This window comes from Lissotriton helveticus, chromosome 2_1, assembly GCF_964261635.1.
Source record: "Lissotriton helveticus chromosome 2_1, aLisHel1.1, whole genome shotgun sequence".
In the NCBI taxonomy this organism is placed as follows: domain Eukaryota; kingdom Metazoa; phylum Chordata; class Amphibia; order Caudata; family Salamandridae; genus Lissotriton; species Lissotriton helveticus.
Genome location: NC_136059.1, coordinates 5,502,338 through 5,520,383, shown reverse-complemented (window position 1 = coordinate 5,520,383; position 18,046 = coordinate 5,502,338). Strand labels below are relative to the sequence as shown.

The 18,046-nt window shown below is 47.5% G+C and overlaps 1 protein-coding gene across 1 annotated transcript in view; it reads right to left on the bottom strand.

The window, feature by feature from the left end:
- The window catches only part of LOC144817661 (uncharacterized), a 52,137-nt gene extending 35,480 nt beyond the window's left edge, over positions 1-16,657 (bottom strand). The window contains exons 1-3 of the mRNA XM_078674389.1: positions 16,264-16,657; positions 9,783-9,917; positions 9,171-9,215 (exon numbers count right to left, since the gene is read on the bottom strand). Of these exons, the coding sequence (XP_078530515.1) occupies positions 9,171-9,215; positions 9,783-9,917; positions 16,264-16,282 (199 nt within the window). The 5' untranslated portion in view covers positions 16,283-16,657. The remainder of the gene's footprint in view (positions 1-9,170; positions 9,216-9,782; positions 9,918-16,263) is intronic.
- Between the last annotated feature and the right edge of the window lie 1,389 nt (positions 16,658-18,046).

The window sequence follows — 18,046 nt, the reverse complement described above, 5'->3', positions numbered from 1 at the left end:
GCAAGCTCTAAACTTCACCCTTCTCCTTATGGAGTTTCCCAAGGCTCAGTGCTGAGTCCATTGCTGTTTTATGTTTACGTTCATCCCTTGTCAGATATTGCCGAAGAGGCGAGTTGTCCATATTCTCCTATGCTGAGGATACACAGATAATCTTTTCCTCGCTTCATCTAAGGGATCTGAATCATCTGCTCTGCAGGCTGGTTTGAGAAAACTTGCGTCTTGGATTCAAAACTACTAACTCAAATTGAATGAAGAATTCACTAAAGTCATGATTCTGGGAAAAGAACAAGATCTCTGGGGATCACAACACTGGCCTTCTGAAATGGGTGCCCTAACTCAACCGGTACATCAAAATACATCATTGACGACCACCTGTCAATGAAACAGCAAGTCACCAAGGTGGCCTCAACTTGCTTTACCATTCTAAAATGGTTAAAGAAAATGTTGTGGATGTTACCCCTCACTGTTCAAAGAACGGTAGTCCATGCCCTGATTACATCCAGGCTAGACAATGGCGATGGTCTATATTGAGGCTCAAACAATGATATGGTACATAAATGTTTTAATTTACAGAACATATTTCATTTAAAACCTTTGAAACAATGCATTAATAAATTCAGAATATTAGGGGATGTTAGCAACATTTCTAAGGCAATGTTTCACAGTTAACATGTGATTTGTGTAATGAAGCCCCCTAACTGGCCATTTTATTTATTTAAATTTCTTTGTTCCTTTTTCTTTCTCTCGTATTTGTTATTTGATATTTGGGGCTGCACTGTATTCTTTGGTATGTGGTGGCAACTTCTAACAATAAAAAGAAACTGGCTGGCACTTGCTAGACAAAATAAAGATTATTTGTGTTAAAAGAAGAAGTCGTCATAGAATGGGCTGTGACCATTGAGAATTAAACAGCATCAAACTTACTGATTTATGCCTAGCTGACCTCTCACCCCCTGTGGGACTGGTCGATGTTGTGTATGCTGACATAATCGCAGTTTTGATTAAATCTAGGGGAATATACATCCCTCTAATCTCTGCCTACCTGTTAGTGGCTTTCTCTCCCAGGTGTCCACATTTTAGCTGTGCCCACTTAGCCATTCCCACCAAATCAGAATCCAGTGTCGCCACCTCGTCCTCCAAAATGTTGGCTTTTTCATCTGCCAAGGAATTACTCCACCATTCTAAGGAGCCTGCTGCAAGTGGTCATCTACGTGATATACAGTAACTAAGCTTTGTGGTAACATTTCCCAGATCTCTTGCCACTACTCCTTACCCCGCACCTCTTCTGAATGTATCATCCAGCTATGGGCATGCCATGTGGGACGCCAGGTGGCTAACCTTTGGAAGTAGACCACAACTGTGTGTAAATAGAACACGTTCCAGGTAATTCTTGTTTCAAAGCCCGATGCACAGCATACAATTCTGCAACTGGCTACTCTTTCCCGCTGTGGTAGTATTGTACGATATTGCTGTCCAGTGCCTCTTAGCCCCAACATACCTGGCTGAGCCATCAGTAAACCATACATGTCTCTTGTCTTCTGAAGACGATGCTGCCGACGGTTGACCCCACTTCACAGGGGACTCCTGTATCTCAGGCACATCCTGTAACACCTCTGCATCTTCCACTGGGGCCTGCGCCACCTGCTTATGTAATACTGCAGTACCTTCGGGACCTACTCGGACCCTGTCTTCTATGTACCACTTCGACTTGATAATGCCGGCTTCCTGCACATGCCCTATTCGATGAGTCTTGGGGTAAATTATCACCCATTGCCTTATAGGATTCTCAGCTCTCAAAATCACATTTTGCCCCAGGGTCAACTGCTCAGTGTCCACCAGGGCCCAATAACATGCAATTAACTGCTTTTCAAATGAAGTGTACCGCTCTCCAGCATCTAGTAACTTCTAAGCCCAAAATCCTAGAAGCACACTCTTCTTTCCTTGTTTCTGCCACAAACTCCAATTGTCATACTGCCCCTGGGCTGCAGCATTCAGCTTCCCCTCCCCCTCTCGTTCTGGCCAAAAATCTAAGGCACACTGTATAGCCTCCTTTGTAGATTCAAATGCATTCTGTTGCTGCTCTCTCGACTCAAACTTATGTTTCTTTCGCATAACCTTGTATAATGGGACCAAAGTCTGTCTTAAGTGAGGGATATGTTGTCTCCAAAAACCAAATATTCCAATGAACCTTTGAGCTTCCGTCCTATTTCAAGGTACAGCAAATTCTTTAATCTTTTAGCTCACTTGCGGCAACACCTCTGTGTCCCTGATGCCATTGAACTTTTTTGGGGTTTCAACATATTAAAGAGGCATCCACTCTGGTATTCACTAGGGTTCGCACATTTTAGATGTTCCCATTCTTCCAATGAATCTCAGCCCTAACATGGGGTCTGTTATCCTTGCGAGCCCACCCCTGTATCGGAGCTTGGCCACTTCCCTAAGCTAAATTTGCCCTGCGCACTTTCGCACATGTGAAACCCGGATAAACTTTTTGATAATATTAAGGAAACTCATCTCTGCCCTGACTGTTGCTCCTGTCCTCATCTGCCTTGTTGTTGGACTTGGCCATTTTGCAGGGTCTTCCCAGAACTTTTTGCCTTCCTGCTGTATTGTTTCTGACCTGTTTTTGTTGGTTTTATGACTTTGGGCACTTTACCACTGCTGATCAGTGATAAAGTGCATATGCTCTCTGTGTAAATTGTTGTTATGGATTACTGAGTCCATGATTGGCATATTTGGTTTACTTGTCAGACCCTAGTATAGTGCACTGTGTGTGCCCAGGGCCTGTAAATCAAATGCTGCTAGTTGGCTGCAGCACAGATTGTGCCACCCACAGAAGCAGCCTAGTAAAATGTAACTCTGGCCTGCCATTGCAGAGTCTGTGTGCAGTCTGGGTCTGCCATGTCGACTTGGCAAGTGCACACACTTGCCAGTCCCTAAACCTTCATTTTTCTACATATTAGTCACCCTTAATGTAGGCCCAAGGTACCCTTGTGGGAGGGTGGAGTGTATGTGAAAGGTAGGACATGCCCTGATATGTGTGGAATGTCCTGAATGTGAAATACTGCCAATATCATGTTTCACTATTGCAAGGCTACCTGTTCCCACAGGACAGAATGGGGAGTTTGTTTATAACATCTTATTAACATAACTGGCCCTGGGAACAAGGTGAAAAAATAAAGTTTAGTATGCCTGAACTGAGAATGTTAAAATGCATCGCATCTGATAGGTTTGTGTATTGGCTGTCTGGCTGTTGGTGTGACAGGGGCTGGGGAGTTGCAGTGGCTCCAGAGAGTCTGATGAGTCAGCGCTAGGCTGAATAGGCCTGGTCTGCATTTGGAGTGGTGTGAGGAGTAGCACCTGAACTGGGCTGTGCCAGCCTTCCACAATGATGGTTCCGCCCCCCTGTGGTGCGTATGGAGCCATGGCTCACACTGACAATAGAGGACGTTGTGCACTTGCAAAGTGCCCCCCAAAACTGGTTTTGGCTGGGTACAGACACTCTCTGCCTTCAGAGAACAAATGATTTTTGTGTATAAATAGAGGGGCCCAGAGCCCAGACTTTTAGATCACTTCTGAACTAAGGAACCTGCCAGGAAGAAGGACGGGGAAAGCTGTAGGATGAGGACTGCCCCTGTGCGTGTGTACTTTTGGGGTTGGCCTTCAGTGGTTGCTTCTGTCTTGGGTAGGGAAAGGACTGGACTGTGCTTTTATCATCCTGCTGTTAGAGTTTTCTCCAAGGGCTTGGAGTGGAGCTTGCGTCCTATTGGAAGTCTCAGGGATAGAAAATACTTCAAAGATCACTTCTGGGAAATCAAGAGGAACCGTTGCCAAGGAGAAGAGCCGGATAAGCTGAGGAGGAATACTGCCCCTGTGGTGTTTGCTGTCTGGGGTTGGCCTGCAGTGGCTGCTTGCTGCCAAGGAAAGGTGAAAAAGGACCTTGCTGTTTGCTTTGTCACCTGCTTGAAGAAAAGATCTCTGAGGGCTTGAAAATGAGCTTGCCTCCTATTCTGAAGTCTCAGGGTCACAAAGACTTCACCACCAGCTCCCCTGAATTTCCTTGCTGAGAATTCCAACCTGCAAAGAGGTGCCTGTTGCTGTTTAGGACCTCTAGAGACTTCACCGCACCTGTTTATGACGCATTGCTGAAGGAACCGTCGCAGCGCCTGCCGTGGCTCGAGAAATCGCCGCACGAAGCATTGGGTGCAACGATCTCCAAAGTCCGAGATCACCGCACTGATCCCAAAGCAAGCCTGCTATGCAGCGGCACGAAACCACGCATCGTACCGGATCGACGCATCACATCAAGGCGCCAAGTATGTCACATTGCCGGGGATGCAGTAAGAAACCGACGCATCACCTCTCCACGCAGTAAGAAACAGGTGCATCACCTCCTCTCCGGTAAGGAACCGACGCATCACCTCCCATGCACTGCAGTCAGGAACCGAGGCATCACCTCCCCCGAAGCAAGGAACTGACGCATCACCTTCCCTGCGTGTAAGGAATTGACGCATCACCTTCCCTGTGGCAATTTTGTTTGTTTTGCGTGACGCATCCAAGGTACTTTGTAAGAAAAGTGTTGCATTTACAACTTGCATTGGACTGAACAATTCCTACCATTTGAACGCCTTATTTTTAATACTATATTGTGTATTTTTGTTGTTTGGTCGTGTTGGTTTAGATAAAGATGACTTATTTTTCTAAACTGGTGTGGTGTCCGTTTGTAGTGTTTTCACTGTATTACTGTATGTGTTCACAAATGCTTTCCACACTGCCTCTGAGGTAAACCTGTCTGCCTGTGCCAAGCTACCAAGGGGGTGAGTAGGTGTTATTTTAGGAGGGTATCTCCCCCACTCTGACTAGAAGCAAGGGTCCCTATTTGGACAAAGGTGCAAACCATTGCCAACCAGAGACCCCCATTTCTAACATTGGTGGTCAGCGGTGAAGATTTGGACTTGCATTTGTGACTTACGTACAGTGATTGTGTACACTACTGGTATAGTGCAGACCATTACACAACCACCTTATATATTTTTTCTGTTTTCTATTGTCCTCCTGGAACTATTTCTGATACTAGGACTCTGGTTAGTTGTTGCAAAATGGAACTTGACTTCTGGCACATGCTCATCTACACAATGAAGGGGCTACGTGTGTTTGGCAAGGAAATGGGGTTGCCTGTGAAGAGAAAGTCCAGGGAGGATTTAGAGGCCTCCCTATTTCATTATGAGTTACCCCGCTGGGAGCCTAGACTACCAGTGGAGTCTGAGGAGGAGGACTTCCCTGCAAGTAAAGGAGAGACAGAAAAAGATGGATGGCTTCTGGCTTGTGAGCAGAGGCTGAGAGAGGTTGATGAGGAGCTCGAGAGGGCTGAGGCCAAGAGGGCCTTAAACCAAGAAGAAGAAATGTGTGTAGCTCAGGAAGTGAGCTTGGCTGGGCTGGAGGTGGAGTCCAGCTCAGATGGTGACAGCACAATTGAGTTATCAAATGCTAAGGGAGCAGTACACACAGCCGGAGATGTGGCACCTGACTTGAAGGAGGGGGTTAACATACACCAGGGGATTCAAGGATATGAGGTAGCTCCAGTGGTGTGCAGTGTCCCCGAGGTGGATTGGGGAACTGGTGCAGGGGTTCAGTCTAAATGAGAGGTGCAGGGAGAGGGGTTCCCCAAGGTAGAAGTCCTGGTGTGTGAGTGTGGAGACCGCTCAGAAGAGAGTGGGTTGAAAGACAGAGACAGTCAGACACTGTCTTGCCAATCTCGGGAGAGTGGTGTGGGGTACTTGTGTGAGGCACTGGATGGTGAAGCAAAGGGTAGCTTGGTTAGCACATGAATGGGGCTGTGTGATTCAATTGGTGGAGAGCATATTTTAAGTCTATTTTCCAGGGCTATGCCAACAACTGGTGGAGTTTGAGTTCTCTGACCCCTGGGAGTTCTCACTGGAGGCAGACCTTTTGGTAGATTCCAGAGGGTCTGAAGAGGCATCTGGGGTGATCCTGAAGGAGATGGCTCAGGTTTGCTCCAACCTAGTGTGGTGGGGGAAGGTTGTGGTAACCCAGATAGGTCCCAGAGTAGTGGGAGGGGTGTAGGGTTACATGTCCTGTCTCAGAGGAGAAGGAGTGGGAGTGGGCTGTGTCCAGAGGTGCCGGAAACCCAGTCTCAAGGCCTGGCTGGTTCCATGAGGGAATGCTAGGAGGGGGGGCTTGTTCTGTACCGGGAGGACGTCCCCTGAGGGGATTCCAAGATGTCAGTTGAGCAGGGGGAAACTGCTGTAACCAGCATCCCACCCGCTCTGGTGTCTGGCAGCCCCTCTCCAGTAGGGAGAGGGCATGAGTCCAGAGACAGGGGTGAGAGGGGGACGCAGTCCCCAGTGGAAGGACCAGTGGGTTAGGGGTTGCTAGCTCTGGAGTCAGAGCACCGCAGGGCTGACCCTGGTGAGGTCACTTCCGGGCTGGAGGTCTTCATACTCTGTCGGGTGGACAGGATGCTGGAGACCTGCGCCAGGCAGACTCTTACACAGCTCATGAGGAGTGTGTTTCCCTTGGGGTGGTTGTTGTACCCACCCCTAGAAGTCCTGGGTAGCCAGGCACAGGTCCAGCCTAAGGGTTGGAGGGCCAGGTTCAAGGTGTCCCCCCTGATCTGGAGGAAGGGGAGACTGCTAACAGTAACCCTACTGGCTTAACTTCTGGGGGCACCGCTCTAGGTGGGAGGGTGTAGTGTCTCAGTAGGGGGGCGGAGAGAGGGCAGCCTCACCCCTGACCCCTGCTCAGTCTAAGGGTACAGACCCTAGGCTGGGGTCCCAGTTGCAGGATAGAATCAATCAATCAATCTAGTGGGCGAATTGTGCAGGACACCTGTCACCGGTGTCCTGACAATTCTGGAAGGGGGTACCGCTCCAGGTGGGAGGGTACAGAGCCCCTGGGAGGAGGACCGGGTGTAGGAGAGCCCACCCCAGTCCCCTGTCCAGCCTCAGGGTACAGACCCCGGGCTGGAGGGTCAGAGTCAGGATGCCATCCCTGACCTGATAGGAGGGAGAGTGGACAAAGGGTGCCAAGCACCTGGGGCTACTGCCCCCCATTCTCTGAAGCCACAGAGGTTGGAGAACCAAGACAGGCCTGGGGCCCGGCTCTCATCACTGACAGTGGCCACTGTGGCTTGCGGTCCTGGTGGACAGAGTTGCCCCTGGGAGAGGGAAATGAGTCACACCCCGGGGATGGACTGGGCCACACCACTGTGTTGGCCATGTGGGTACTGTCTGTCTGTTGGGACACACCTGTGAGCAAGCTAATGTTAGGTGCTGTACAAATGGTGTCCACAGGTGAGGAGAAGGATTCCTCATGGGTTAGCTTAGTGGGCCCTTGTTAGAATTGGGGGTCTCTGGTTGGCACAGGTAGATACTTGTGACAAGCAGGGACCCTCTCCTCTAGTCAGGATAAGGGGGATTACCCTCTAAAATAATCCCTGCTCACCCTCTAGGATAGTCAGGCGAGCAAATGCTAACTTTCTAAAAGTAGCATTTGCAAACACAGAATATTAAAATAAACTTTACTAAAAGATGTATTTTATTATTCTGAGTTCAGGCATACTAAACTCGAATTTATACCATGTTCCCTGAGTCTGTTAGGATCATAGGATGTAACAATTCTAACAGCCCATTCTGGCCTATTAGAACAGGTAGCCTTGCAATAGTGAAAAACGAAATTGGCTGTCATTCACTATTAGGACATGCCACACACCCCAGGGCTTTTCCTACCTTATAATTACAATGCACCCTGCCCATGGGCCTACCATAGGGGTGACTGATATGAAGTTAAGGGAAGGTTTAGGGACTGGCAAATAGGTGCACTTGCCCAGTCAGCATGACAGTACGAGACTGCACGCAGGTTCTGCAATGGCAGACCTTAGACACATCTTACGAGGCCGCTTCTGTGGGTGGCGCAACCAGCGCTGCAGGCCCACTAGCAGCATTTGTATTTACAAGCCCTGGCACTCCTGGTGCACGTTACTGGGTACCAACAGTAGACCAAATAAGCCAATCATGGAAATCAATTTCATATATACTTTTCATCGGGAGCACTTGCACTGTGGCACTGATTGGCAGTGGCACAGTGCCCTGAACAGCTAACACCAGCAAAAACATCTGAGGCACATCAGCAAAAAGTGGAAGGGAGATTCACACCAAGGTGCCAGGTCTAACAGTTTCGTTTTCTCCGGCAGTAGAAAAGCATTTCTCTACGCGTCAGGTGTTTGAAAGAAGCTTTCAAGGAAAAAGGCTTGAGTTGCTATCTTGAATTACCAGAAGAAATTCCTGACGCATTCCGGAGTGCTTCGTCTCTGACAGGAAGGCCCCAGTCACTCAAGTACCTGTTTAGGGAAAACTATTTAGAAAACAAATCATTGCTAAAGAGTATCTAGTTATGTTATGTTATGTTAAAAGATGTTATACCGCGCACGGTCACCAAAAGGTTTCATGGCGCTCATAGACAAAGCAGGAAGGGGCATAGAGATTATTCGTGGGCTAGCTGGAAGAGGTGGGTTTTGAGAAGTTTACGGAAATAGGTGTAATCAGGACAGAGTCGGATAGTAGAGGGAAAGGAGTTCCAGGTGGAAGGGGCAAGAAAAGAGAATCAAGAGCCACCGTGTTTTTTCCGTTTGAACCTGGGGATGGTTAGGAGGTTGTGAGCAGAGGACCGGAGGTTCCTCAAGGGAATGTGGCGCTTAAGGCTGAGGGAAGTGAAAGCTGGGGCAAGACCGAGGAGTGACTTAAAAACAGTACATCCTAGTTTGAAAATACATCGGAAGGCTACCGGGATCCAATGTAGTCTCCTCAGTAGGGGTGAGACGTGTTGGTGCTTAGGCTGTTGGAAGACCAGACTGGCCGCCTGATTTTGCGCCAACTGGAGCCGATAGAGATGGTAGGCAGGGATTCCTACATACAGGGAGTTGGCATAGTCGATACGGGAGATGACAAGGGCCATGATGACTAGTTTGAGAGCCTCTATAGTGAGGAACCTTCGGATTTTGCAAATTCTGCGCAGATGGTAAAAACATGCAGAAGTGACTAGCTATTGAAAATCTCACACATAAGTATTCCGTTTCTGGTGGGCTAAAATAATCAAACTACAAATCGTTATTTCAGTTAAGACAAGTCTAGCGTTAGTGGAGATAAACTTACCTGAGGAAACTGTTCCCGAAGGGCATTCTGTGTCCATATATCCACCTGTAAAATCAAAGAAAAGAAAGGTTATTAGATTTACCTACAGCACTTAAATAGACAGAGTGTTATAGTCTGTCTAAGAGAAACTAAAACTGTCATTGCTTTTTCGTAGGATATCGCTACGCTCCATTTCACACCATAGTGGAGTTTATGTATTAAACGCATCAATAACCATCAGAAGAGAGGCAATAGCTCAGTCTCTAAGGGTACGTGGTATGAGGGTGTGAAATACATAAATACTAAGCTGTTAAAAAATTGTTTAGATCTTAGTAATTTGTTGTTTGTATTACAGGGTCTAGGAAACTGAAAGAAACAGCGCAAGAAGCAAGATAGAAGTAACAGTACAGAAGACAATAGAAAATAGAAGACAAAGTTGTTTCTTCTCTGTCCCCAACCCCTTCCCCCCCTGGATGTTTCTTCATACTTCCAGAAATATTCTTTGGGAGAGTGGAGGTAAACTCAGGGAGGCATGGGGAATAGTCATCATTCTGCTCCTGTGAAGTATCTGGGAAACATCAATTAAGACTCTGACAACAATTCACTAATCACACAGAGGAGAGCTCTGCCTACCAGGTGGCACGATCATCAGCTTTGCCACCACGCCTGTGGGCGGTTGATGGGACACTTTGCTCGGGTGTCTCAGCTGGATGTACTGTGTGGGAGTCTCCGGGACATCGTCCACATGTTCAGGAAGGCACGTCTCGCCTGTGTGAGAGAAGAGAAAGTCAAATGTATGCCCAGATGTAGGTACTTGTTCTGCATATTGAGAAAAAGTCATTCAGGGAAACTACCAGCACAGACCGATGCAAGTCCTCATGGAGGCATCGAAACAATGTCTCAGAAGAAAAAGAGCATGAATTTTGAGCAACCATACCGTAAAGCTTTATGAGTGGACGGCACTCACTGCTCCACAAACACTAGACCAGGAATTACCATACACGCAGAATCCGGCACCAGAGGATATGTTTAGAGTTTGGCAAACTGTGAAAGAAGTGTCTTAAAAACCCCCACACACTGCCTGGCTTCTCTAGCTATGAGGGCTGATGATGGGGGCTGTGAAACAAGGCACCTTCTCACAGCTGAAAACAGTGGGCTTTCCGGATTTAACGGCTGATGGTCATACACGTAAGAACAGGAGGAGGTGGAGCATGGGTTGCAAGTAAACATGAAATAAAACTGAAAAAACAATATTAATGAAAGGGGTGCCTAGGTACATGTTATGCAAAGGCTGATTCAGTCTAGTTTCCCACCTAGGCGGTCTGAAAGAGATGGCTAGTGGTAAACAAGCCTTTGTCCATCTAATAGTTATGATCTATTTATAGTGAAAGCGGTTCTTCACTCATTTTCAAATGTATGCATGTGGTTTTGTGGATGAGGGAATATGGAAACGAGGCAATGGTGCAAAAACTAAACCTGAAATTAGCAGACTGTAGTCCCAAACTCCCGTCATTCTTACACTCATCGTTTCATCACTGTCTCAAAGCTACTGGTTGCTGCAGCTATTTTGGGGAATGATTGAAACATTATAATGAACCTAATCAAAAAGGAGAGATAACATCATGAGAACTGTATTTGAACAGGCTATGAAACTATGTTATTTGTTGTGATTGATATGTTTAAGGATAGTTTGAATGTTATTCTCTGCTGTAGGGGTATAATTACCTAATCACGTGAAAAAAACAAGAATTTTGAGTTAAATAATTTATATAATATAATTAAAACTGAGAAGTAATACAATTATGTACATATTTTCTATTAATTTTATATGTCTACTACAGCCTTGAAAAAGAGGTGTTGCCTCAAAACACATGTTGGCTGTGTGGCAGCATACAAAATCTTGATCCCAGATTGATTTTAAACTTAAAAATAAAAAATAGAAGCAATAAAAACACGGAAATAGATTTATATCGTTACTGGGAACATTTTCTGCCATCATTTATGCATCCCTCCTATAAAGAGAACATTTTATTCGGACTGCACCGGTGAGGGCTTTGGTTCTGGAGAAGAAGTTTTCTCCTGACCCTCTTTCATTGCGTCATTTGTAGCAAAGCAGCCAATCTTTCAACATTTGGATTTAATTGGATTACTAAATTGGAATTACCAATAATTTATCACTAAGGCAAAACATGAGTTAGACAAGGGATCGGCCAATGAACTACTTTCCAAAGTGTCTGAGAAGAAAATGAGTAAAGATGGCTGAAAACCAAGAGGACTCAAGGATTGATTCTTTAAATAGGAGAGACGACCTAAACGAGAATCATCGAAATGGTGGGACTCCGAAACACCGACAAAGCAGCTAGAGGTTGATTGTAGATAGTTAGGGGTCTTAGGATCAACATTCTTCCGCTGTTGAAGATTTCGATAATGATAGTGCTGATAGATGGGAGAAAAAACTAAGAGAAACTTCCAGAGGTTTTATGTGTATGGTTATAGATCAGACAGATGTACAAAGATTGAGAATTACTACGGAGACAGAAGAGGTGAATGTTGCTATATTAGTAAAAGTGATGTTGAAATTTCAGGATGTGAGCAGCAATAGACAGAAATGCAAGTTTTGCATGATGTAAAGGACTACTAGTCTGGTAGAGTGTATACCTATGCATGTAGATACGACAATACCATTTGTAAGAAGAATGTAGATAGTGAAGGAACTAGTAAACACAATATTGAGATCGAGAGTGCCAGTACATTATCTGGCAAAGAACGAAATTTAAGTGGATCCGACTCGGAAATGCGGGTTACTAGTAATCAGATGGGCTCCAACAGTGATAATGCATTGAAGGTATTCTCCGCTTTTTTAGAGGAATTGAAGCAGATGGGATTGTTGGAACAGAGGATGCTAATAAAAGGGAAGACAGGTGAGGGCTCACAAGGTCAACAAGAACAACTGCAAGAGATAATATAGGGGCTAAGGGGTGGAACAACAGAAGAGCCCTACGAAAAAGAGGGAGTAAGAACAAGAGTTCAAAGGAAAGGGATTTCAAGAAGAAAGCAAAGTGACAAACGCATCAGACTGATCCTTAGAAAATAATGAATTCGATCTTCTGAAAAGAGGACTAGGCTTTGCTCCTTTGAAACACCTTAATCAACAACAGAATAAAGTTGATTTATTTAGATTGGTTTGTAGATTGACACTTAACGATTGTTGACAGGTTGCCAGAACAAAGGTCAAATGTGGAGATTAAAGAGGATAGAAGCGATAAATCTATAAAAGAGTTGGTTGGTACAACCATTCTGATGAGCTTGGAGGATGGTACACATCTGGCTATCGAAGATCTAGCCACTCAGTTGGAAATAGTTGAACGCATCTAAAGGAAAGCGATCTCAAATGCAGGCCTAGAATTACTCCAGAAATACAGATAATGTAATCGATATTGTTTATGAATTGATACTGCGAGATTTTGAGGCATTCACTTATGTAAAACAACATCCTACTGTGAACAAAGATGAGTTTGCAGCATTGAACAGGTTGAAGGAGCAAACCTCACTAATTATCAGACAGGCTGATAAGGGGGGTAATGTTGTTGTAATGAATTACTCAGATTAGGACATTGAAGCTAATAGGCTGCTAAATAATGTCGAGTACTACATGCCAACCAATGCTTCTGTCATAAAAGAGTCAAACTAACTAAAGTTACACAATAAGCTGTTGAAATAGCATCATGTTGGATTACTAAATGATGATTGTAGGAGCGTAGGATCTGCATCTTATGGTTACCCCCACTTGTTGCTGATGTTTCGCTGTTTTTCGACTTTAGTCTGGCTGGGGCCCTGCTATCCAGGACCCCAGCCTAGCTGCTTCCCCTCTAAAATGATTGCATGTACTTTAGGTACATCACAGATTGGATTCTGGAGTATCCTTATAAGTCCCTAGTATATGGTATCCTATATACCCAGGGCATAGTTTCCACAGAGGCCGCTCAGGCGTTGCAGCATGTATTATGCCACCCCTGGAAGACCATGCAAAATGACACAACAGGTCTGCTACAGCAGCCTCTGTAAGGTGGTGTATGCACCCATTACCCAGATATAGGTTTCCTATATCTACCTTATCACTACACCTATGAACCTATCAGTCACCCCTATGGCAAGCCTTACCAATCCTGAAGGAAGGGTGCTGGGTTTTGTGTCAGAGTCGGCCCATGCATGAGCAGAGCCCCTCTGCAGCCTTCGGAATCTATCTTCCGGGGTTGTTAGTGTTGCAGCCTAGACCATATACTTTTAAGTGCATTATAACCTTGCGGTAAATACTAACTTTAAAATGGCTGCACAGAACCATGTTGTGTTTGGTGTCAAACACCTTGGAATCATACCTCCACACCAGTAACTGGTGTGGGAGGTATGATTTCTCCATGGTAGAACCCCTAGTGTGGTGCACCAGGCTACCCAGTACCAGCTTTCCTTAACCCTGGCATCACAAAATGTATGCTGCCAGCCACAGTCACGAGTCTGGCCTCCTGCTGCTGGACGAAACTCCGGCAGGGGAGGCCTGAACAATAGGTTTCCTGTCACAGAGTGGTGGCACCACCTCCCTAACAGGCTTTAGTGTATTGGGGCTGGGTGGGTGCACTCCAAGAGTGCTTTGAAGTTTGCACTGGGGGCACATTTGGTGTCCCTGTGCATAGCCCAGTTCAAACTGGTTGTAGGGGCTACCAGCCCCTGCTCTGGTGCAAACTGGACAAAGGAAATGTGTGTAGCCACCCGTCTTTCCAAACCCTCTCATAGGTGGGTCTCCAGATTTTGTCACACCCCTTCCTTGGGTATAAAGTAGGAACCCCTGACTACAGGATTTTAGATTTACCTGGACAAAGCTCTGATACTGAATCCTGGAACTTCCGCTATCTACATGACGCTAGATGACTGAAGCATCTCCCTTGGACTAAAGGAGTTACTCCCCTGCGTGGCAGGCACCAAAGACGCATCTGACCGGTTTGCATCTCCGAAGCTCCCGCCGGACTCCGAAGAATTTGCAACACAGGAGGTGGGTTCCCAGACTTCTAGGAGGTTGGCCCGAGCTTCCAGCAAAGCTGAGACCTACAGATCTCGTGGGGACCATGGAACCGGAACCCCTGGACACCGTGCACATTTGCAAGTGCATATGCTTCTTGCCGATCCTTGAGACTGTGCTTTGGGTTACTTATAGCCCAGACCCAGAGCAGCATTTCCACCGAAGATTGCTGGGCTACACTCCACAAGTGTTCAGTGAGCCGGCCATTTGTGTTTTCTCTCGAGGTACCGTCGCGATCCCTGGTCCGTCGACCTGTGGGACCCTGAGAAGGCAACTTTAACTTTCCTTGGACTTCCCTGGTTGCTCCAGACGTGCCCTGACTCTCCATCGCTTGGTGAGTTCCCTGAACCTTGCTGGTCCTCTCCGAAGCATCTTTTCTTCTTCTGCGTGGGTTGCTGTTGTGCCAAGGCTTATTGAGTTCAATACGAGCACCGACGCCACAGCACTTGACATCCTTAGTGGGACAGCTCTAATCCAGTTCCTGGTCATCGCCGATGCCTCCTGGTCCTCGTGGCGGCACAGTCAAGATCCACCTCTTCACACCTGAAGCACCCGACATCGGTGGGCATTCTTCTTTCGTGCCCTAGGTCACTGGCAAGTCACCCAGACTCTGTCCCCTCTACTTTCCGGTTCTTCACATCTTCGATCCAGGCTTGGATCACCCCAGACACTTTTCTTCTTCACAGCAGTAGCACTTGGCAGCAGGTCGCCATTGAAAACGACGACGATTCCCGACACCATTTGAAAACCTATGCACCCGGCTTCCGCGGGTGAGGTAACACGAGTACTTCGGTGCCCCCGTGGGTGTTGGCCCTATAACCCTTAAGTCTAAAGGGGTTTGCTCATAGCCCTCTCCTTAGTGTCCTTAATCTTAAAAATTCCAACCGCGTCTTTCCGCATAAAACCTAACGGAGCTCGCGGCTGTGTTCTCACACTGCACATGTCCCCCGTGGGTACCCTGTGTCACTACCTTGGGTGGTTCCTCAGGGTCCCGGCGATTCTACAGGCTTTAGGCCTTGTGTCTAGTGAAGTTGTGGTTCTTATACCACTTTCTTAATATATGGCTTGGTCTCCCCTTGGGGCCCATTGTATATTGTGCACTAGGATAGCTTTCAATAAAGGTTGTCTTAACCTATTATCAATAATGTTTGTTTGGACTGGTGCAAGTTGCCCTCTAGAATAGTGGACAGCATATGCCAGGCCAACTTCTCATAGTGGCTGCTGTGATGGAATAACCTGCACAGTCCGCGCCTCCTGGGCTGCTGTGATGGAATAAATTATACAGTCTGAGCATCCTGAGCTGCTGTGGTGGAATAACCTGCACAGTCCGCGCCTCCTGGGCTGCTGTGATGGAATAAACTGCACAGTCCGCGCCTCCTGGGCTGCCGTGATGGAATAACCTGCACAGTCCGAGCCTCCTCGGCTGCTGGGATGGAATAAACTGCACGGTCTGAGGTCCTCAGGCTACTAGGAGAGAATAAACTGCACCGTCTGAGCCCGGCCAGCTCCTGAGAAGGAAAAGTTACAGTCTGAACCTCTAACTGAGCATGTAACAGAATAGACTGCACAGTCTGTGCTCAATCAGCCCCCACCAGTCCTGTAAAAAATAAAATGCACAGTATGAACCCATCCAGCTCCTGTAATAGAATAAACAGCAGCCTGAGCTTATATCAGTTCCAGTGACAAAGCGACCTCCACACCCGATTCCCATCAGATCCTGTGATAGAATAAACTGCACCGACTCTGCCCCATCAGTTCCAAATATAGAAGTATCCACCCACTGAGCCCCGTCGACTCCTTTAATAGTATAAACTGAAGCCTGAAGCTCTATCAGCTTCCGTAACAAAACAACCGCCTCACTCTGAGCCCCATCGGCCCCCAGGAGAATAAACTTCTTGTGATTCAATAAAGAACAGACTCAAAGCATCATCAGATCCAGTGACAGATCAAACTCCGGTTGTGGGCCCGCCTCAGCTCCCAGAGAATAAACTGCACGGTCTAACTGACTGGCTGCGGCACACTTTAACCAAAAGAAAATGTTACCTGCTTCATCGCATTCCATGGTTCTGGAATTAGGAGTAGAACCTCTGTAATGAAGCCTTTCTGAACACCAGTCTGTGAGCTGGAGGTCACTGAGAAGCAGCACACTGTGGATGTGTGAGCAGGAAGCGGTCACTGAGGGGCAGCTGGAGACTGTGGATCTGTGAGCAGGAAGCGGTCACTGAGGGGCAGCTGGAGACTGTGGATCTGTGAGCAGGAAGCGGTCACTGAGGGTATCTGCACACTGTGGGCCTGTGAGTAGGAAATAGTCACTTAGGCGTGCCTGCACACTGCGGATGTGTGAGCAGGAAGATATAATGTTAAACATCTTTTGATTGATGATTTGTGAGCAGGAAGCAGTCACTGAGGGGTATCTGAAGTCACTGAGGGGTATCTGAAGTCACTGAGGGGTATCTGCAGTCTCTGTGGGTATCTGCAGTCACTGAGGAGTATCTGCAGTCACTGTGGGTATCTGCAGTCACTGAGGGGTATCTGCAGTCACTGAGGTGTGTCTGCAGTCACTGAGGGGTGTCTGCAGTCACTGAGGTGTGTCTGCAGTCACTGAGGGGTGTCTGCAGTCACTGAGGGGTATCTGCGAACCCAGGACCTGTGAGCAGGAAGCAGCCACTGAGAGTGTCTGCAGTCACTGAGGGGTATCTGCAGTCACTGTGGGTATCTGCAGTCACTGAGGGGTATCTGCTGTCACTGAGGGGTATCTGCAGTCACTGAGGGGTATCTGCTGTAACTGAGGGGTGTCTGCTGTCACTGAGGGGTATCTGAAGTCACTGAGGGGTATCTGAAGTCACTGAGGGGTATCTGCAGTCACTGATGGGTGTCTGCTGTTACTGAGGGGTATCTGCAGTCACTGATGGGTGTCTGCTGTTACTGAGGGGTGTCTGCAGTCACTGAGGGCTATCTGCTGTCACGGAGGGGTATCTGCTGTCACTGAGGGGTGTCTGCTGTTACTGAGGGGTGTCTGCAATCACTGAGGGGTATCTGCTGTCACTGAAGGGTGTCTGCTGTTACTGAGGGGTGTCTGCTGTCACTGAGGGGTATCTGCTGTCACTGAGGGGTGTCTGCTGTTACTGAGGGGGCAGTAACTGAGGGGTGTCTTCTGTCACTGAGGGGTGTCTGCTGTCACTGATGGGTATTTGCTATCACTGAGGGGTATCTGCTGTCACTGAGTGGTGTCTGCTGTTACTATGGGGTATCTGCGGTCACTGAGGCGTATCTGCAGTCACTGAGGGTGTCTGCAGTCACTGAGGGGTATCTGCAGTCACTGTGGGTATCTGCAGTCACTGAGGGGTGTCTGCAGTCACTGAGGGATATCTGCAGTCACTGAGGGGTATCTGCAGTCACTGAGGGGTATATGCAATCACTGAGGGCATCTGCTGTCACGGAGGGGTGTCTGCAGTCACTGAGGGGTTTCTGCAGTCACTGAGGGGTATCTGCAGTCACTGAGGGATATCTGCAGTCACTGAGGGGTATCTGCTGTCACTGAGGGGTATCTGCAGTCACTGAGAGGCATCTGCTGTCACGGAGGGGTGTCTGCAGTCACTGAGGGGTGTCTGCTGTTACTGAGGGGTGTCTGCTGTCACTGAGGGGTATCTGCTGTCACTGAGGGTTATCTGCTGTTACTGAGGGGGTGTCTGCAGTCACTGAGGGGTATCTGCTGTCACTGAAAGTAAAAGTAAAGTCCACATTTGTAAAGCGCACAATCACCCGTAAGGGTCTCTAGGCGCTGGGGGCCGTCGGGAAGATTAAGCGAGCTATTGCCCAGAGTCAC